The 22,636-nt window shown below is 43.7% G+C and overlaps 1 protein-coding gene across 2 annotated transcripts in view; it reads right to left on the bottom strand.

The window, feature by feature from the left end:
* Positions 1–22,636, bottom strand: part of PPM1H (protein phosphatase, Mg2+/Mn2+ dependent 1H) — a 250,417-nt gene continuing 227,781 nt past the window's right edge. For both annotated transcript variants that reach the window (XM_024736897.1, XM_024736898.1), the window contains 2 exons: positions 18,279–18,430; positions 1–387 (listed from right to left, as the gene is read on the bottom strand). In XM_024736897.1, coding sequence (XP_024592665.1) covers positions 240–387; positions 18,279–18,430 — 300 coding nt within the window. In that variant the 3' untranslated portion in view covers positions 1–239. The remainder of the gene's footprint in view (positions 388–18,278; positions 18,431–22,636) is intronic.

The raw sequence follows: 22,636 nt of genomic DNA, 5'->3' as shown, positions 1-22,636 counted from the left end.
CTCAGTCGTAGCCTTTATGTTTTGCTCTTGTTGAGTATCCAGACCTGTTACTAAAGAGGAAACTGAAGCCCGAGGGTCCTCTTGGAGCTCAGCCAGAGGCCTTTCAGCAGCAAGCTTCCCACCTGGGCAGGGAAGAGGTGGCATCATCTGGAACTCTGCTGGGGCACTTCCCAGCCCCGCCCTGCCCAGAGGCATCCCAGCTTTCTTCCCTTCTGTCCTTCTAAAACCCTGGGCTGTTTTCATGACAGTTTGTTTCCATGTATTAAAGGAATGACATATACAGAGATGTCATCTCCTGAGCCCAGTCGGTCATTGGATATCCGCCATCCTCTGTCCTTCAGGACGCCACGGGCACGCATCACCAGGTCTTGAGCCGCCAGTGTGTACCTGTACAGGGAGAGGCAGGAATGAGACTGTCAGTGTGGCATCAGGCAGAATCGGGGGTCAGGAGAGGCTGGGAAGGAGGCATCACTACAGCTGTATGAACTGTTTTCAAACATCCTTAAAGTCACAAAAACCTAGGCCATCTTTTTCCCAAATGTGTGATGCCTAATGTGAGACTACTAGTTAGGTGGTAGAGGGACAAGATTCTACATACAATAAATAACCTCCTAAATTGTTCTGCTTTTCAGTCCTCTTTTGAGAATTTTGATGTCAACAAAAGAGTCCCAGTTTTGTGCTGGTGTATCTTTAACACATATCTGCTCAGGCTCAGAGCTTTCTACAGCAAACAGTGTGTAGCTAAAAAAGTATACGGGAAAAATAAGAACTTTTGTTTCCAATGTTTATTTTTAGAGCCACATTGCTTTTAGGACAAAGGATCGTCACTTTCCACTTATGGTAGGGGTAAATCTCCTTTTTAAATAGTTTTTAAAAAGTGAGTTGATTGAAAGAAAAATGTTAATGATAGCGCAGGTAGCAAAGGAGCATAGTAAAAATGCAAAGGTTTTATTGGTACATGACTGGGAAACCTCGGTGTGGTCAAGCTGTACCATCCACCGTCTCATCAATGCCACACTCTTCTCTCTTCACCACTGTAAGTACAGTGAGGGATCCCCAAGAATTTGAAAATAAGATTGCTCACTGAGACTTAGAGCATAAACTCAAAGAAGAATTAATGACTATGCCATAAATGGATGGAAAGCATTAAAATCTAGAAAAAGACTAATGTGGGAGGTGATTTGGGTGTATGTAGCCTAGGTTAGCCTGGAGGCCTAAAACAAAGAGACAAAAACATTGGCAGGTGTCTGTCCAAATACAGATTGAGGCAGAGGGAGTCTTATCCAACAGATTTCAAAGAAATTTAGTTCCACTGTTAGGACCATATTTAGTGAGGATGGATGACTCTTAGCTTCTGCCATAGAATATACAGTTTCCCTCGATTTTGATTTCATGTTCACCATATAACCTTCTAATTATGATCTGCCTCCCTGTGTGGCCTGCCGACAGAGAAAGAGTGAGCTAGTCATTTGTACTTTAAGAACGTCAGTCCAATTTCTCCATATAAATGTCAACTGGCATTTCTTCAGTTTGCAGATCAATCATGAAAGCTTGGTTAAGGTGAGCCCAGCTCTGATAATGAATCTGTTCTTTGTGTGTTGGTTAAACCAGTTTCCGAACCTAAGAAGCTAAAAGCCAGCCTCTGGTAAATCACCAAGATAATAAATGTCACCCTGTAAGGAAGGCCTCTTGGAAGCCAGCCTGTGGACCTTAAACAACAGACCACCCTGATGTTACTGTGGCCTTTCCCTGCTTGGAATGTCACTCGGCCTTGCCTTCAGAACTGTGAGTTATGGGATTCAGAACACCAGAAGCCTCTTGCATTTCTTCTGTTAAAACCCCTTATGGATTAAGCGACTCTCATGCTAAAAGAGACCTGCATCTAGCCCCATTGTTACATTACTTAAGAACAAGGTCTGTAGCAAATAATCTCAGGATTGTCAAGATTCCAGGCTGTGGAGTCTCTGAGACTCAAGTCTACTCAGACAGCCCAGGCAGAGAGAGGTGTAGCACACACTAAAGGTGGCAGAGAGAGGCTATTTTAGTTAATACAAAATAAGTGACTTTCCTCCTAGAGGATGGGTGGTAGGTGAGTAGGAGAGACACCTTTTTCTATCCTTATTGAGAGAATTATCCGTTTTGAGGCAGAAGTATCTCCAGTTACACTTGAGGGAAGGGGCCACCAGTTAGCCTTCTGAGGATTCCCTTCCTACTGGGATCACGAAATCAACAGAAAGGACTCCAAAGAGGCAAATACATGCCCCCTTATCCACATACTGCCACTCATATACTATATTCAGAAGAGCTCTCAGATGCTCACCCCACGTTACTCTTGGGTTTATATTGAATTGTATGTCTGAGATAAAACCTCACAGGGAAAGGCTACCATCAATATCAGTTGATGTTTATTACCCTAGTGATTGACCAGGGTCTAGACCTTAGCCTTTCGAGTTCAGAAAGCTGGCTGAGGCAATATACTAGTTCGTAGATTCATCTGTCAGGGCTGAACACACCTTAACTCAGCTCATGAGCAAACTAGACACAGAAGATTATGGCAAGTAAGAGAAAAGATGGCTGGCAGCAAAAGGAAGTTACTTAAAAATGTTAAAAAAACAGATGAAGGAAGTCAGGACCGGTCTCTGTGGTAATCACAGGTCTGGCGGTCATGGGGCAATGGCTGAGATCAGAACAAGGTTAAATGAAAGGTTAAATGAACAGGATTTCCCTGGTGGCACAGTGGTTAAGAATCTGCCTGCCAATGCAGGGGACATGGGTCCAATCCCTGGTCCAGGAAGATCCCACATGCCACGGAGCAACGAAGCCCGTGCACCACAACTACTGAGCCTGTGCTCTAGAGCCCGCGAGCCACAACTACTGAGCCTGCGCTCTAAAGCCCGTGAACCACAACTACTGAAGCCGGTGCGTCTAGAGCCCGTGCTCCGCAACGAGAGAAACATGCGCACCACGACGAAGAGTAGCCCCCGTTCACTGCAACTAGAGAAAGCCTGCACACAGCAGCGAAGATCCAACGCTGCCAAAAAAAAGTTAATTAAATAAATTAATTTTTTAAAAAAGTCTACAAACAATAAATGCTGAAGAGTGTGTGGAGAAAGGGAACCCTCCTACACTGTTGGTGGGAATGCAAATTGGTATAGCCACTATGGAGAACAGGATGGAGGTTCCTTAAAAAAACTGAAAATAGAGCTACCACATGATCTGGCAATCCCACTCCTGGGCATATGTCCAGAAAAGATGAAAACTCTAGTTTGAAAAGATACATGCATCCCAGTGTTCACAGCAGCACTATTTACAATAGACAAGACATGGAAACAACCCAAGTGCCCATTAACAGATGAATGGATAAAAAAGACGTGGGGTGTGTGTGTGTTTGTGTGTGTGTATACACACACACAATAGACCATTACTCAGCCATAAAAAAGAATGAAATATTGCCGTTTGCAGCAACATGGATGAACCTAGGGAATATCATACTAAATAAAGTCAGGCAGAGAAAGAAAAATATTATATGTGGAATCCAAAAAATAATACAAATGAATCTATTTACAAAACAGACTCACAGACATAGAAAACAAACTTACGGTTATTACCAAAAGGGAAAGGGGGGAGGGGATAAATTAGGAGTATGGGATTAACAGATACATACTACTATATATAAAATAGATAGACAACAAGGATTTACTGTGTAGCACAGGGAACTATATTCAGTATCTTGCAATAACCCATAATGGAAAAGATTCTGAAAAAAATACATTTAAAACTGAATCGCTTTGCTGTACACCTGAAACTAACACAATATTATAAATCAAGTATACTTCAGTTAAAAAAAGTTAAAATCAAAACAGTGCCTACCTCATTTTATTTAAGTCACATAAGAGCATCATCCATAGTTAAAGGCAAGAGACCATCCAGATATTGCTATTGCTGGAGACTTTGGGTATTGAAAAAATGGTCAAAATTAGCTTTGGTATTTTAAAAAGCAGCATTAGGTCACCTAGAAAAGATGGTTACCCAGGAAACCCAAGGGCTCTAGAAAATTAAGGTTTTCTTCTCAAAACTGGTTATTGCCTATGCCAAGATAACGTCCCTTGAGCCTGCATTTCTCTCTGTCATCCATTCTGTCTTCCCTTCGGTGAACTCTCAAGAGAGAGAAGACCCATTTTTGCTTCCTCCATTTCTTACTTCCCTTTTTCTTCCTTCATTTCTTACCAGTAGGCCCAATACCCTGCTAATCCAGCCTCCTACACTTCTCCGTGCTCATTCCACTTGACCTTTCTCCAGCACAGACACCGTACTTCTGGCCATCTTCTTTATTCTTGACATCTCCTGTCTATTCTTCTGAGTTCTCCTTTTTGTTTGCAGAGGTGGGAGGTGTTGAGGTTGGCTTGCCCACCACACCACGGCACACTCCAAGTTCTCCTATGTCTGGGCTTCCATGACACATGGCACAGCTCTTCTTACTTTCCTTGGTAGGCCCCAGTTAGGACTCAGGAAGAGTCAATAAACGTTAACTTACTTTCACTGCCAAGGTGGGACTTTCTCATCTATCATCCTTAGTTAATGCTGTCCCCAGTCTCTTAAGTAAGAAATCGTAGTCGTTTTCAGTGCTACCTTCTCAACCTGATATTCGCCAATGATAAATTCCACAAGGCACTGTAGGACTTCTAAACTTTGTATTATTTAAAGTGTATTTCATTATTGGTAGATGGCTAATTAAAATAAAATCTCACCTTTATAGTTACTAAGATGCACGTTAAACCTGTTGTAAAAACCGCTATTCTGAATTTATTTTTGCCACCATTCACACATACATACATAAAGTTTATTTAGTATTTTCTATTTTTCCTTCCTTTGATTTCTGTCAGGTTGTTTGCTTTCTTGAATACCTTTTTCCTCTCTCTACTAGTTGAGAACTGATTATTTCTGTTGTTTTAGCAGCTATGCTTAAGTTTTTAATATATGTCAATCAATATTTGTGTCCTTCTCCAGAAAATAAAAAGATATTAGAATGCCTTCTTTCATCTGTAATGTTATTGCCTAGTATTTTAATTTTGCCTTGTTTTTAAACTCCTATTAAGTAATTGTTATGATGTATATAAACCAACATAGTAACTTCTTTGCTTTTCGAAGTCCATTCCTTTCTTCTGGACTTGATTTCCTTCTGTTGAAGTACATTTTTAGTAATGCTTTTAACAGTGGTCTGTGAGGGATAAACTCACCAAGTTTTGGGGCCACAAAAATCTTTATTTTTGCCTTTAATCTTGGATCATAGCTTTATCAGGTATAGAATTCTAGACTGACTTATTTTACCTTAGCAGTTTGGACATAATATTTCATCTTTTCTGACCTCTCTTGTTGAGAAGTCTGTCTTGTTTCATTTTTTTTAAATAAATTTATTTATTATTTTTGGCTGCTTTGGGTCTGCTGCTGTGCACGGGCTCTCTCTAGTTGCGGCGAGTGGGGTCTACTCTTCGTTGCAGTGCATGGGCTTCTCATTGCAGTGGCTTCTCTTGCTACAGAGCACGGGCTCTAGGCACGTGGGCTGCCGTAGTTGTGGCGTGCAGGCTTCAGTAGTTGTGGCTCACAGGCTCTAGAGCGCAGGCTCAGCAGTTGGCAGTGCCCAGGCTTAGTTGCTCCGCGGCATCTTCCCAGACCAGGGCTCAAACCCGTGTCCCCTGCATTGGCAGGCGGATTCTTAACCACTGCACCACCAGAGAAACCCTTGTTTCATTTTTTTTTATAAGTAAACGTCTTTTCTCATTGGTAGCTTATTAAATTGTTATTGTTGATATTTTGTTGTTGATGGTATGAAGTTCCACTGAGACATAATAATGAGGATTTCTTTTTATTTATCATGGTTGGAAATTAGTTTTACCCCTTCAAACTGAGAAGATATTTCTGATTCTGGAAAATTTTCAACCATGAACTTTTTGAATGCTGACTCCCCTCTATTTTTTATGTTTTCTCCATAATTTTATATTTCCTCCTGTTAGATCCTTCTCATTTTACGTTCCAGATTTCAACCTCTTTCCTGTTTTTTTAAAATCTCTTGGTAATATCTTTCAGTTCACTAATTCATACTTTAGCAGTTTACTATTCTCTCCATTCAGCGAGTTACTTTATTTCAATGACTTATTTTTCACCATTGCAAATTTCTATTTGGTTCTTTTCCAAATCCGTCTCTTCTTACCTTATGGTTCTATTTGTACATGTTTAAAGTTTCTTTCATCCCGTTCTGTTAGGTTTTCTTTGGGGGGACAGAGGGAAGGCTCTGTTGTATCTAGTTATCCTTTCTCGTGGTAGGTTTGAAGGTAAGATAGGAGCCTCTCTTCAGTAGGGCTGTTTACCGTGTGCCTTGGGTTATCTACAGAGATTTTTAAGTGTGCCTTTACTGGGGGACGTTATGGGTTCTTCCAGTTCTAGAACACGTTGTAGGTGCGATTCTTGGCTTTAGGATCCCCACACCCTACGTGTGGTGTGAGGTTTAGCCTCACACTTTCCTGTGTGGTGGGCCTACCCACCCCCCTCCTCACAGAACCTCAGTTTCATCAGGTTCTTGCCATCATCCACGTCCTGCAGGAAGGATGCCCCAACCTGAGCGGGAAGCTTAGGGAGAACGCCTTGGACCACTGCTTCCAACACTGTGGCCGGGAGCCGGATTCCTCCACCTGACTTCTCTTTGCGAGGCTTCCCTGGCGAATGCGAATGCGGCGTCCCCCCTGTGAAAGAGCAGTCTGCACGGACAACTGAATGGCGCTGCTTAGATGCTGCCTGCAGGAACCGAACAGCACAGCTGAACTCTAGGACTGGTTTCCTTCACGCTACAGGAGACACGGTGTTGAAATGAAGTCACAAATGGTGTTTAGGTAAAATGAGGCCACTTGTGGGGATCCTTCCTCATAAGCTGATCACCTCAACACAACCCCAGGCACCCAGTTCTTAGGAGAAGGTTTCTTTGGCCCCAGCTCCCATCTCAGCCAGGCTGACGGACACTTTAGAACTCACGAGCGTCCTTAGTCAAGCGCCATCTGCCCCAGGCAGGAAACCACCTTTAAGGTTGCTTTCTATCAAGACTGGTACCTGAGGAAAAGAAGAGACATTTCCTCTGGAGGGAAAGGACTGCTGCTCCTCTCCCCCATTTCATTCTCCTGCAATTTCTACCTGACAAGGGCTGTCTGGTTTGGTAACAAAAAAGACTGCTTCACGTGGCAGTAAGACAGGAGGGTTCTGCGGAGTTTGGTGCTGAACACAAAGGCACACGTGCCAGAGACTGAAGGGCGCAGGAGGCAGCGGGAGAGAATTTGAGTCAAAACATGGAATACAAATACAGAACATACAGGGGAGCAGCGGAGAAGAACATGGCGCAGCGGATGACAGCGAAAGCGTCGTGGATTCCGTTACACCCCGGCCGGAATGACGAGGGGCCGAGGAGCTCCGTGATTCTGGAAGCTGGTTGTGGGGCGGCAGCAGGGCCCGGCCTGAGGGCCTCACGTGGAAGGCTTGGTCAGACCGCATCCGGGAAGTAGTACGGGAGCAGCTGGGGTACTCACCCCTCCTAACGGAGAGTCTCCCAGGGAGACCAGTTTTGTACTTTGAGAGCATTTTTCTTCTCTGGCTGAAGCTTTCCATATCGATCGGCCGAGCTCTGCTGAAAGGGGCGGCGGTCGGGAGGGGTCTGACTTGGCAGGCGCACAGGGCCTGGCGCAGAGGCTTCCTCGGGCCGAGCCAGAGGGAGCAGAGGAGGGACAGTAGGGGAGAGAAGAAAAGCAGAAAAGGAAGAGGGGCTGAAGGACCACGGGAAGGCCGGAGGCTCTTTTCACAACCACTGACGCTAAAGTCAGGGTGGAAGGAGGCCAGAGGGCCAATCCTCCATCGTCTCTGTCGTCCTTGCCACCTCTGGGCACTTCTTAGCTCTTTCACCTCTTCGGTGGGGTGTACGAAGGGTCCCGGGTGTGGACTGGGTTGCCACGGGTCCCAGCCTGGCTGCACGACCGCCCACATCGGGGGCGCTGGGGAAAAACTCCTTAGCCTCTCGAATCTGGAATAATGCTAGTGCATGCCTCAAAGGTCCTGCTGGGGTAAACAGAACCTTCCTAAAGCATTTCCCTCATTAGACATAAAAGGCCTCTCTCCCCCACCAAGAGTTTTGCCCGCAGTCATCCACCTTTCGTAGAGTCTCTTCCCACAAGACCACATCTGAATCAGCAGATTGGGGTGTCAAAAATAAGTCCGTTTCAGGCCTCAGGCTGTAAACTGGCCTTAAAGCCAACAGTTCTAGTTGGGCAGGAACTTCTATTTGCCATTTGGATGGTACAGACAGGGTCTTACAAGAGGGAGGGTAGGTGGCAGGAACTGGGGAATTAATGGGTTCCGAATATTTGCATATAAAAGGCAGCTTCCATCTGCTGAGGCCCTGTAGTAATAGAGTATGATGGGAAGAGGAGAAGGAATCCTCTTTGCATTCTGAGCAGGCCTCTGAGATTTAAGAGGTAGAAAAGCTCTCCCAAGCTTGGGAACATTGGCAGGGATCTATGGTAACGGGGTAGGTGGGGTGAGGGCGGGTGACTTGGAGGGAGCTCTTTGTTGTGCTCAGAACCAGGCAACTTGTCCTGGGAGGAGGCCCGCCTCAGGCTCACTGCTGGGGGCTGAGCCACATGTGTCCCTTGTCTGGCTCTGAAGCCACTGAAGGTGCTCACACCAGCTTCTGTCCCGCCTGGAGTGTGGGGACTTCACTCAGGTGGAGTACCCTGAGACACGGGAACAGCGACAGCCGCTGCCCACAACACTGTCCCTGTGTCCCCTGGGGGGGTGTGTGTCAGCAGGTGCAAGGCCACGGACTAGGGAGAGCTCACCACCCCCATGGGAGATGGCAAGAACACCCACTAGGCCTCGTCCACCTCTCTGCCCCAGCACCAGCTTCCTGGTTTCTCAAGGTGGTGTGAGTTTTAGTTCAAATCCCAAACAGCAACATTTCGATAGGAGGGGGCATATCAGACTATTTCCTTCTGCATCGTCCCTGGGAAGCCCTTTAAAATGCCCCAATGGGGGCTCCCCTGGTGGCGCAGTGGTTAAGAATCTGCCTGCCAGTGCAGGGGACATGGGTTCGATCCCTGGTCTGGGAAGATCCCACATGCCGAGGAACAGCTAAGCCCACGCGCCACAACTACTGAGCCTGCGCTCTAGGGCCTGCAAACCACAACTACTGAGCCTGCGTGCCACAACTACTGAAGCCCGCGCGCCTAGAGCCGATGCTCCACAACGAGAAGCCGTGCACCACAATGAAGAGTAGCCCCTCTCGCCACGACTAGAAAACGCCCGCGTGCAACAATGAAGACCCAACACAGCCATAAATAAATAAATAAAATTAAATAAATAAAATGCCCTTATGTTCCAACTAAGTGGCCACACAGCTCTGCTCCAATGGCCATATCAACAGCACTGAGGAAGGAAAGGTGGGCCTGGCAGTGGGCAGTTCAGAGGCTGTCAAAGGCAGGATGGTGGGCTGACGTCCACATTCCCACGGATCTGAATATGCTCAACATTGCAAAAGAAACAAAAATGCAGATTTTATCTAGTCTTCGACATGAGATAAAACACTCACCAATTTGTTCTTAAAACCTGTAACTGATGTGAGGTTGGGGCCGGCGATGGGAGGAACCCTTTCTTTTTACATTTGAGGCATAGTTTTTCAAAACCATATGGCAGGGCTTCCCTGGTGGCGCAATGGTCGAGAGTCCGCCTGCCGATGCAGGGGACACGGGTTCGTGCCCCGGTCCGGGAAGATCCCACATGCCGCGGAGCGGCTGGGCCCGTGAGCCATGGCCGCTGAGCCTGTGCTCCGCAACGGGAGAGGCCACAACAGTGAGAGGCCCATGTACCGCAAAAAAAAAAAAAACAAAAAAAACCATATGGCAGTGGGAGAAGTTAGTTCAGCCAACTCACAGAAACATCTCATAAAAAGAACCTTTGTCTTTTGCCAAAATGGTTCATATTATCAAGGTAATACAAACTAGCATTTAATACCTGCATTAATATCCTGCTGTCAGTTTTGGTGGGTGTTTTACTGTTAACTTTCTACTGATTAATCTCTTCCTCATCAATGTGGTACACAGTTATCAGAGCCAAGGACAGCATGGATATGAAGAACATTTGAAGCGTGACCATCCAGAAGGCTTCTCTTATTATAGGGAGATGCTGTCTGGAGTTTACAGTATGTTGGTACTTACAGATTTAATACCCCTTCATAAGCCCCCAGAGTGACATGGCAGGGGCACTGAAGGTCATTTGGTCCAAGTTACCAAGATGAGGTTTCCACAGACAGGTTCTGGGAAATGAAGGACTGGGCAAAAAAATCCTTGCTAAGTCTTGCCTGGGCATTTGGAATGTAAATCCATGACATGTTTTCATGTGTTCTTTGGCCCAAGGTCCACTCAGCTTTGCCCACACCTATCTCCGTTAGTAATATTAACAATTTATTCCTTTCTAACATTACTAAGCATCTTCTTTGCATATTTACGTACTTGCCCATTTCGAATATTCTTTCTGGGAGACCTGCCACTAAACCTCCAGCCTTACAGAGGAGATAATCAGTCCGAGATATCTTGCCTCAGAAAACCCCTTCCACGCCTCTCTCTGAGCACCCTTTCCAAATTTTGCAGGATGTTTAGGCCTCCTAAGAGAATCTTACTGGAATTAGTAAAGAGAATGACAGGTTGTGTAGCCCAACCCCCGTGAATTCCAACCACGCCACCTGAAAATGTGAACTTGGTATATTTCCTATCAACGGTTCATTTCATGACCCCACAAAGGATGCACGGAGCTGCCAGCTCTGCTACACTTCAGGGCATAATCCAGTAAAAAGAAAAGAAAGAAAAAGGGCAACTGCACTCATGTTCTGGCCTGTCCACAAGGCCTCCTTTTAATTTTCTGGTTCCTTTCTCGAGACAGTTCAGAACAGCAAAAGGACTTAATAAGACACGCTGGGGTCAGGAAGGTCATATAGCTAATTTTTACCCCACCTCTGCCAGAGAGGATGGTGTGAGGGTCAGAACTTCGCAAACATCTCTCTCTCTTAATCACCTCTTCCCTCACAGTGCATCCTGGAGGGGGAGATGGTACTTTAAATGTTTTATTGGGAAGGATGTCATCAGAGGAAGACAGCGCCAGCAATCTGTCAAGAATGGCTGCCAGGAAGAGGAGAAGAAAAAGAAAAAACCTACACACAACATGAACAAAGCCAAATGATCAAATGGCAAAGCCTTCAAGTCCTTCCTGTCACAGGACTAATGCCCTGCCTCCTTCTGTCCTGCTGAATTTCCAAACAAAACAAAACTCAAAGTAAAACAGGCCCATTCAAAACGTCAAATGAAGAAACATTTTGTTGTTCTTGTTGCTTTGTTGCCCTTCCTATCTCTCAGGAGGCCCACCTTGTAGAGTGCAACTTCCCTTTCTCATTTTCCATCAAACGATCAGCCAGCCTGGTCAGACCCCTCAGGTCTGGACCCAGAAACCCTCTATTTCCACCACTCACATGACTAAATAGGCAAACCTGTGGTCCTGGGCTACATCTGGGGAGAAATGTATCCTTCTGGCTGAGTAAGAGCTCATAGAGCCACAGGAAGGGTATGATAGCGGGTCTTTCTTCATCACAGAAATTATGACCTAGGCTAAAAGTTATTAGGACGACTTCCAATCCTATTTCTACTTTGCATGACAAGGTCAGAACAGCTCCCGGTTGGGAGGGCACCGTCAGGAAACCCACTGCCGTGGCTTCTGGGACTGAGCTCTCCATGCGCCTCCCAAGGAAACACACTAAGCCTGGGTGTGAGTGTGGTACCCTCCTTCCAAATCACAAAGATACATGCAAATATGGCACACACATGAAAGACAACATCATTTTACGTAATGCCTAAGGCCTGAGTTTGAAATAAATTAAGTTTATCTGATTTCCCAATATGGCTTAAATTACTAAGGAGCACAGAGGGGTAGAGAAACAATCCATACCTCATATTTTCACCATCAGATTGTCCAGAATGTTTTCTGACTGTGGATCAGAATGAATGAATTACACAAATTCCATATCATTATCACAGACTCTCTTCCCTCCAACTAATCTTCACATTCATTCATTTTGTCAGTGCTTGAGGTCTGACACGACCTGCCCCATTCACCTCTCACGCCTCATCTGCGGACACTACCCCACACTAACCCCAGGCAGCCATACTGACTGTTGGGTTCCTTGAAAGCACCATGTTCTCTCTCCCTGATGTTGCCCCACCTTGCATTGACTGACATACACTCATTTACGCCTCACGTTTAAGTTTAGACATCCCTTCTAGTGGGAAGCTTTCTTGCCTATCCCTTGTGCTATCTTTAATCATTCATATTCTAACTTCCTTATGCTTTTGTAACCTCTAGACCTTAAACTCCAAGAAGGCAGGGACCTGGTCTGTTTTCTTCACAAATTCTTCCCCAGTGGCCATGGCTCATAAAATAGGTCCTTAATATTTCCCAGATGAATGAATCTGAATGGGAATTATTTGGCAAAAAGATACCTTCCCCCATAAGGTCTCACTGTTTTAAGATGTCAAAAACCAACCAGAATTTTTCTGATCTCCAGCCAGATATTTCATCTCTTAGCAATGAAACTGTGCCGATTTTATAACTTTTCCTTTCACTCATTCATCTATCTGACACAGGATTCTTTCTTAGGCTTTGGTTTGCCATCTTCCCTGAAAGGCAAATTCAAAACCTTTTTTCTTTCCTGCCCTTTTGTTCCATGGAGATCCCTGTAAGCCCTGTAGGTAACACATCTCATGAACCTAGGAACCTATTCTGACCTGGCATACCCCTGCCCAGTGACAGCACTGCCCACAGGTTACCACTCCCTGGAGGGCAGATTTGTTGCCATGGAGAGACGGGGGCTGGTAAGGAAAACCAAGCCAGCTTGGAGAGATTTTAAAAAGCGTTGGGTGCCTTTTCACTCATACCTGTCAGATGGCTTCGCAAAGCTTTATGAAAATAATTACAGTAGAGAAAATCAACAGGAGAATGTTGCTAACAAGTAGGATATAAAACACAGATTAAAACTAAAAGCTCAACAGGAAACAAAATGTCTTCGAATTCAAATAAAAGAATCTTATTTGCAGTACCATCGATTCCTTTGTGCCTGAGAAAATTTATACACACAATTCTAGAAAGAGAAAGAATGTCTAGCTTTAATTTCTTCCTGAAGGAAGTTTTTGTTGTTGTTGTGAAAGATAGGAAACATATAAGTATAGCAACAAACATAGAATAACAACAACAAATACCCAGTAGTGCTTACTATATACCAGGCACTTCACTTTATATATAAGGATGAGGTCAGGACTACTGGAACCCCCATTTCACAGATGAGGAATCTGAGGCATGGAGAGGTTAAGAGACCTCCCCAAGGTCACAAAGGTCACAAAGTCTAGAAGGGGCAGAACCAGGATTTAACCTCAGGCAGTCTGGCTAGATCCACACTGTTAACCACTAGACTACACTGCCTCTCATAGCTAACATACAAACAGATGTATGAAAAAGATATACAGTTATAAATAACATGAACAATCATACATCTGCCATGTAGCTAAAGGAACAGAACATTACCAGCAAATATCTCAGAAGCTCACTATGGGCCTCTCCACAAGCACACATTCCCCTCTGACACCTCTCTTCCCAAGGTAACCATTATCCAAATTTTGGGTTAATTCTCTTGCTTTTTGTTATAATTTTAATATCTGTATCCCTAAGTGATATATTGTTAGCTTCCTAGAATCATAATATGTGTATTCTTCTATGACTGGCTTATAAAACTCAACATTATCTCTTTGAGATTCTTCCCTGTTAAAGATCACAGCTTTGGTTCATTCTCATCTGAGGACTGTGAATTATTTCATTCTTTGTTTATCCATCCTATGGTTGGACATGCAGGTTGCTTCCAATTCTTATAATAAAAACAATTGTGTGGATACCTTTTTGTATAAATTGAATTACACCAGCACCAGAATAGAAAAAACACCTGGGTTGTTTGTTAAAACACAGATCCCTGGGTCCTACCACTGGAGTTTTATTTGGTAGATCTGGGGTTGAGCCTGAAGATTTGTATTTCTAGCAAGTTCTCAGACGATGCTGATGCCATGTGACCCAAAGACCACACTTTCAGAACCACCGCTCCAGGGTACAGACCTAAGAGTGGAGCTTCTGGGTTATAAGATATGCATATGCCAAGCCGTCTTCAGAGTCTTTCTACAAATTCACAAATCCATCTGCAGTTGTTCTACATGTTTTTAATTATTTCTACTCCTCTGACTGTTGAAGTTTCTTTCATATATTTATTGGCCATTAATTTTCTTCTGTGTGATGACTGTTGGGTACTTGCTCATTTTTCTATTGGGTTATTTGTGTTGTCTTTCTGGATCTGTGACAGTTCATTGTATTTATGGGTATGAATCCCTCTTTGGTTATACAAATTGCAAAGATCTTCTCCCAGCTATCACGTTGCCATTTTATTCTCTTTATGTTGTCTTTTGAAGAAGCAAAGATGGTAATCCTAATGTAGTCAAGGTTATCAATCTTTTCTTGTTTGTGCTTTCTGTATCTTGTTTAAGAAATCCTTCTCTACTATAAGATCATAAAAATAGTCTCCTATGCTATTTCCTAAAAGTTGTATTTACTTTTCCTTTCACAGTTAAGTCTTAACTTGCCTGGACTTGATTTTAGTGTATGGTGTGAGGGAAGGACCCATTTTTAATTTTTCTGCACCATCTTAATTGTTCTGATTTTGTACTAATATCCAGAAGGGTAAGACCCATACAGAAGTGTCACAAACATTCTTGGCATTTTGTTCTTCCATATATATCTCAGAATCGGCTTACAAAGTTCCATGAATACCTCACTGGAATTTTGGTTATAATTCTACTCACTCTAAAGATCAATTTAGGAAAAATTAATATTTTAACAATGTTCCTATTAAAGAATATGTATAGGTTCATTACTGCCGCATCTCTTATGACTGTTTTTTATTGCTAATATTTATTTGCTGGACCCCCTTGTTTTTGATTAGTCTTAAGGGAAATTTATCTAGTTAGTTTTCTTTTTAATTTGCTTTTTTTGGAGAAATTATTTTTTGTGGTAAAATACACATAACATAAAAATTAACATCTTAAAGTGTACAGTTCTGTGGCATTAAGTACATTCACATTGTTGTATAACTACTACCACCGTTTATCTCCAGAACTTTCTCCTCTTCCCAAACTGAAATGCTATAACCATTAAACACCGACTCCCTATCCCCCCGGCCCGGCACCTGGCAACCACCATTCTACTTTCTGTCCCTATGAATTTGACGACTCTAGGGACGTCATGTAAGTGGAATCATACGATGTTTGTCCTCCTCTGACTAGATTATTTCACTGAGCATAATGTCTTCAAGGTCCATCCATGTGTGAGAATTTCATTCCTTTTTAAGACTGACTAACATTCCATTGTATTATATACCGCATTTTGTTTATCCCATTTAATTTGTTGATGGACACTCGGGTTGCTTCCACCTTTTTGCTATGGTGAATAATGCTGCTATGAACATGGGTGTACACGTACCTATTTGAGTCCCTGCTTTCACTCATTTTGGGGTACATACCCAGAAGTAGAATTGATGGATATATTTATATGTTTAATCACCATACTGTTTTCCACAGAATCTGTACCATTTTACATTCTCACCAGTAATGCACAAGACGTTCCAATTTCTCCACATTCTCACCAACACTTGTTTTTTTCTCTTCGTGTGTTTGTTTTTAAATAGCCAGCATAATGGGTGTGAGGTAGTATGTCAGTGTGGTTTGATTTGCATTTCCCTAATGTGTTAGCTGTTTTAAAGAAACAGATTTTGGCTTTACTGTTTATTTTTATTGTATATTTGTTCTCTTTTTTGTTATCTTTAATTTTTCCTTCCATTACTTTTCCTGGGTTTATTTTGTTGTTTTTAATTCTTAATCTAGATGCCGTTGTTGAAATAAGGACCGCAGACCTAAATTTTTAAATTAGGACAGTGGTTTACTAACAGCCTATATGCAGGAAAAGAGCACACAGTCCATAAGTAGACATGTCCACTCCTGTGGCCCCTCAGAACTGTGAAGTTATAAGAATTCCTGTGTACATGTTTATAGGAATAATATGGGCAGAATTAGCCCAGTAGCACAAAGCAGGCTTCTAGATCTTACTCTGAGGAATAACTTTCTCTTTGGCTAAGGGGCTATTTTTCTTTTTCTGTGGTCAGAAGCCTGGAGCTTGTGGGCAGGGTCCCTGTGATCTGGGGAACTGGGAGGTTGGGAGGGTTGGAAAAAGTTCTTTTATGATATGGAAGGAATATAGTCACTTCTGGCAGGTCAGGGATGAGTAGAGCTTTTCACCTATGCATAGCTCATTAAATTGGGGGCGGGGGGAAGGCTCAAAATTCAGCCTTTAAAGTCTTGATATGTAGTATTATTTAGGCCCTGGTAATTTCTAATTTTTATTACAATTTTTTGATTTATAAGTTGTTTAGAAGTTTGGTTTTTAATTCTATATGGGCTTGACTAGTTTGAAAATTACACTTTCTATTCTTTCTTTCGCTTTCTTAACTATTTAAACACATTTCAAGTCTAAAGTTAAACACTTTTAACCTCTTTTCAAGTAGAACCATAGCATACTTTAGCTGATTACTATCTCCACTGGCCAATTTATTATGCTGTTTTTATTCAGTATTTTATCATTTTTAACCACATATTAGACATTCTTATTGCAGTTTTTATATAGTTAGTATATGTTTAAGTATACCTATTTACTAATAGCTTAATAATCCATCTTACTTCTCAGTCTTCCGTCTGGGATCATTTCCTTTTCTTATCTGAGGACATCCTATAGAATCTTCTTCAGAGGAGGCTGGATGGCAGTAAAATTTCTCAGTTTTGTTCTGCCTCAAAATGCTTTTACTTCATCCTCTTTATTGATATCTTTACTGTATATAAAAATTCTAAAAATTGAGAGCTGCTTTTCTTAGCCAACTGAAGATATAACTCCACTGTCTTGGCTTCTACTGTTATTTTTGAAAAGTCAGCTATCACTGTAAATGCTATTCTTATGTATCTGTTTTGTCTTTCTGGCTGCTTTTAGTATCTTTTTTGTTTAAATTCTTCCGTTTCATTATAAAATATCTACTTAAAATTATCTCTTTCTTTCTTCTGCTTTTGAGATCTGTTGGGCTTTCTGGATCTTAGGTTTAATATCATTCCACAGTTCTGGATTGGAACTTGTTTTTTTTTTTTTTCCCACTTTCTATAGTATTTCCTTTTGCAATTCTTTTTAGCCTCTTAAGTTATCTTCCTAGTCTCAATCTCACTTCATCCTTTCCCTCTTTGTCTCTTTGAGCCATATTCTGGATTGTTCAGATCAGTTTTTCAGTTCATCAGTGTACCTGTTCAACTGTCTCCAATCTGTTTAATCCACCGAATTTGTAGTTCCTATTTTTATATTTTTCATCTCCAGAAGTCCCATTTCTTTATTTTAAAAATCTGTGCAGTCATTTACAGTCTTTTGACCTTATGCATGATTTCAATGCTTTTAAAAATATTTCTGAAACATGTTAAAATATTTATTTATATTTTTTGGCTGATAAATCCGATAATATTTGCAGGTCCAACTCTGCTCTCTATTGTTTCTGCTGGTTTTCACTCACGGTGACTTATTTCCTTGTGTTCTAAGAGAAAGGTGCCTTTCTCCAGAGGGGATTTCTGTTTACTTCTGAGTCACCTAGGGTTGTTTAGGATGTTTACACGGCCATCATGTTATAAGGAATCCCTACTTTAATCTTTCTCTCCTTTCCCAATGTTTCTTGAAAGAAACAGTTCCTCAATGGATGGAAATGAACGCTGGGAGCATTTGCTATCATTCTTACGAGGAGGATCACAACGTGGGTTATTCCCACTTTGTAGGATATGAAGTAAGAATCTGAGAAAGATATACTGCTGAAATATCTCACAAAACAAATTCTTTACCACCTGTATCTAGGTTTAACTTAAGGAGGATTTTTATTTGGCTGTGAAAGTACCTCTAATAAGAAGTGTAGTCCCTTTTGCAGCTTGGTTACTAAACCATCTATATCAGAATGAATGATGAAAAGTGCAAGATTATTATTTATTTCAGTCACGTGAAAGACCGCTTGAGGAACAACCCTCCAATCATAGAAATGCACAAACCTGTGAGGGTCATCTGGATCACAGTTAGGGAGAAACTGAGTGACTGCTTCTGCCACTTCTTCATTCGATAAAACATCCCAGAGTCCATCAGTGGCCAAGATCAGCACATCATCTGCTCCATGCTCGTATCCGGAGAGATCGTAGACTCTTACCTGAAATGAACAGCAATACCCCTGCTTAAGAAGTTGGGAGCATCTTATTCCCCCTAGCAGACTGGCTTCTGATTTCCCTTCCCTTTTCCCGCCCAGCCCAGTGGTTTTTAGGTGTGCGCTATAAGGCAGTTGGGTATACAGCAAGCTTTTTGGCCTCCTTTGAAGACTTGCTTGTGTAGACATATCGGGCCCCAAACACAACTGTGAATGAGCCCAATAAATTAATAGTTGACAAGAAAGAAATTAACTGAAAATGTAATGCCTGAAATGTGGCTGGAACAATGACTCACAGTAGATACAGCGGTAGCGAGAAGAGCAGCCGGAGGCTTGCTGCCTTCCTTCCTTTGCACATCCATCCCACAGACATTTATTAAGGGCCTGCTCTGTGCCAGGTGATCTAAGTATAAAGATAAACAGCAGATTTCCCTGCTTCTGAGCTCTCAGTCTGCAGGGGAGATAAGGCCAGTCTAGGATCCAAGGCAGCTACTCTGCATGTATTGGTTTAGGACTAAGGAGACACACTTTATTTCATGTACTCACTTCATACGTTTTGGCTTACCTGCTCTGAGGCCCATGGGGCTGGACTTATCGCATGCAACGATGGGGCTCTGATACTACACGCAGGTTTGAGGAGCCTCAGTCTAGCCTAAATCACAAAGGACACGCCAAGTCTGAATCTCCTAAGTGTGTCTCAACAGACTGTCCTCACCTCTAGTGCCTGGAATGACTTGGCTATTTGAACATCCCCCTCAACTCTCGGAAAAGAACATAGTGACCTTAGCAAAAATAATAATAATAAGAATCAAGGCTTACTTGCACTAGGCCACAACGCCATGTCACCCCTACTGGGACAGGATGGGAGGGAGAGGAGTTTGGGATTTCACTGCTATTGCCTGCTAATTTGATGGGACCAGCCCCTGCCTATACCACTTCATGAGCTGAGGACAAAGGCAGGTCAATTTCATCAATCTTTCAACTCTTTCAACCCCACCTCATTATCCTGTTTTCTAAAAACAAGTCTGAGTGAAAGGTGTAGGCCAGGGGAAGGGAGGGGAAGGGAAAGAAAGGGAAGGGAGGGGAGGGAAGGCGGATGGAGTATAGGCAGCTGTTCCCGTGTCCCATCACACACCATCACTGTCAGGTCATCTCAGATCTCGAGAGAATACAATTCTAAGAGGCCTGCAGAACGTTCACATCCGCATCTTCAAAAGCCAAGCCTCCTATGTTTTAGGAAGGTCTGCCCAGGCCAGTGACGCCCTGCCTGCCACAGGGCCGGTCCTATGGACGAACAGCCTACACCCAGCAGCAGAAAACAACAAAATGCCCCGCACTTGCCCACAGAGTTTTTGGAAAATGAGCTCAAATGAAAAACAGCCTTTGTGGCTGGTGAACAAGACAGCAACAATCAGCTAATGGCGCAGCACACGGACCGCACTCAGGAGAGAAGTACTCGGGGGAAGACTGGACTGGCTTTTAACATCTTCCTCTCAAAAGGCAGGGGAAGTGTACATTCTAGAGAAGTCACTGTGCCCTACGAGACCAAATTAGAGAAAACAGGAGGGGGGAATCTTAAGTTTACAACAGACTGGAAAGTCCCAAACGCCAGAATTTTGTCTTCAGGCTGCTGAACTCCTGTGGTTCAATTTTGACTCTAGCAGCAACTGGATCCCCTCTGCTTTACCTTCTGTGGTCCCTGGGTGTCTCAGAGCAGTGCTTCTGAAATGCTGATGTGCACAGGAATCAGCCCGGGACCCTACTAAAACGGAGATTCCAATTCACTTCTGGGGTGGGGCCTGAGAGCCTGCTGCATTTCTTTTTTCTTTCTTTTTTTTTTTTTTTTTTGCGGTATGCGGGCCTCTCACTGTTGTGGCCTCTCCCGTTGCGGAGCACAGGCTCAGCGGCCATGGCTCACGGGCCCAGCCGCTCCACGGCATGTGGGATCTTTGCAGACCGGAGCACAAACCCGTGTCCCCTGCATCGGCAGGCGGATTCTCAACCACTGCGCCACCAGGGAAGCCCTGAGAGCCTGCATTTCTAACTTGCTCCCATGTGATGCTGCTGGTCCCTGGACCACACTTTGACTACTGAGGCCGCGGAGGAGTCCTACTGGTCTGTAACAAAGAATCCAAGGGCTCAGTGGCCTCTGTGATGCCTGTGTAGACTACCCCGTAGGGGAGGCTATAGCGAGGATAGCACATGTCACCCCTGGGCTCCTAATTTCAAGTTCTATGTCACTGTGTTGTTACTTCCAGTGTGTAATAACTTTGCTTGCGGAAGACTGCTCGCTTCTTATTGGGGTAGATCTACAATAAATTTCTGTGATACTTTGAGCTCCACAGGATAGAAAATGTTTCTTATAAAGGGAGGTAGGGAGATGTGGATGTCAGGTGCTTGTAGCACCTTCTGCTTCTAGCAAACTAGGAGATGCCACCTGCCCTGCAGCTCCTTTTAAAAGAGGGGTTTCTAAGGTCAAAGATAACAGCCATTTCATTTCAGGACCTGCCCCGTGTGTAGGGTGCCGAAATCTCTTCAAGTGCTTTCTGTGGCCCCCCAAAGCGTGGAGATTTGAGTTGTTTTAAGCTGAAGCTGTTTTATTCAAATGGAGATCTAGCCAACAAAACGGATGTGGGTTGATAAACAGCAACATGTTATAAAATGTTCCTCTTCACTTCCATCAATAAATTGAATCCTTCCCTAATTCCACTATTCACATTTCCACACATAACCCTCTAATGCAGTTTCCTTGGCCAACATGAAAATCCCTTTCAGTACCATTCTCCAAGCAATTTTTATGTAAATAATAAACAGCTAGTCTCAACCCTATTCCCTGAAGCACTCCCCAATTAACATCCTTTTAGGTTTTTTTTTTTTTTTTTTTACTGCTACCCTTTGTTTCCTGCCCTTTAGCCAGTTTCCAAAGGACTTTGCCAACTTTCCACTTACAACTCGTGTCTTATACATTAACCTGTGATGCAGAACATTTTGTGAAAACGCTCTCAGAAAAGCCGGACTGCCGTGCAAGGCATCCAACTGCACGCTTATCCTCCCCAGCGGCTAGGGCTTCAAAGGATTCCAGTGGGCTCTGGAGACCCGACCTTCCCTCCCCGAAGCTGTTGCAGGGCCTCCTCAATCAGACCACACTCGCCTCCCCGGACCTCCCTGTTCCATTCCTCAAATAGCTTCTTAATGTTCGGGAAGCTTCACATCAAAAGTAACGGGCTCTGTGGCTCCCCAGGACTCAGACATGAGGAAGACAGTCTCTGGGAGGGGAGAGATACGATCTGCAAAGGCCTTTGTGGGAAGGGGGTCTGGAGAACACGGGCAGGGTCCTAGTGGCTCCTTCCCGCGTGCCCATCTGCCAAGAAAGGCCACAGGCATCCTGAGACTCTTGCCGTTTCTCAGCGCAACAGAATTTGAGCCGTGGAGAGATGAGGCTGGGGTGGATCCATCTGCCCTCCTGGACCCTCCATGACATGTTTATTGAGCACTTACTATGTGCCAACAGCTGTGAACAAAAGTGACAAAGTCCTCACAACTTCTAAACTAGGTGCAATAGACACACAAATAAATTACAATGCCAGAAGATGACAGGTGCTTGAAGAAAAGTCAGGCGGGTAAGGAGAGTGACAAGAGAGCCATTTTAGAAGATGTGGTTAAGGCGGGTGTCTCCGGAAAGACACCATGTGAACAGAGATCTGAACCAGTGAGGTGACTTTCCACAGGTCCCTTGCTGTGCCTCCCTTTCCTTCCTTTTGGGGACCTGCCACTCCTCCGGATTAAGAGGATGTGGACAGTGTTAGACTGCTGGTGAAGAAGAGAGGCTGAGGGGGACGCTGCCAGAGTAACCCTGAGGAAGACCTGAGGATTTCCCTTTCTTTTCCTTGGTCCTCTGCAGACACAGTCCCTTTCGTGCTCACGAGCACAGTACTCACGTATTTGTACCAGTCTGGGTTCACTTGTCTGTCTCTTCCATGTGAGTAGTTATTCTCCAACTTTACTTTAATGTATTTAAGAATCACTTGGCGTGCTAATTAAGATTCAGGGACCCACCTTTAAAGATTCTGATTGTGTAGATCTTAGCCCAGGCATCAGCCTATGTAAACAAGGGTAATTCCAATGCAAGTGATGGGGGAACCTCACCCTGAAAACATGGTCTTAGGCAATAAGCTCCCCTGAGGCGAGGTCTGAGTTGTCCCATTTGTTTCT

The sequence above is a fragment of the Neophocaena asiaeorientalis genome, unplaced genomic scaffold, assembly GCF_003031525.2.
Source record: "Neophocaena asiaeorientalis asiaeorientalis breed wild unplaced genomic scaffold, Neophocaena_asiaeorientalis_V1.1 scaffold134, whole genome shotgun sequence".
Taxonomy (NCBI): Eukaryota; Metazoa; Chordata; class Mammalia; order Artiodactyla; family Phocoenidae; genus Neophocaena; species Neophocaena asiaeorientalis.
This window is presented reverse-complemented; position numbering and strand designations above follow the sequence as displayed.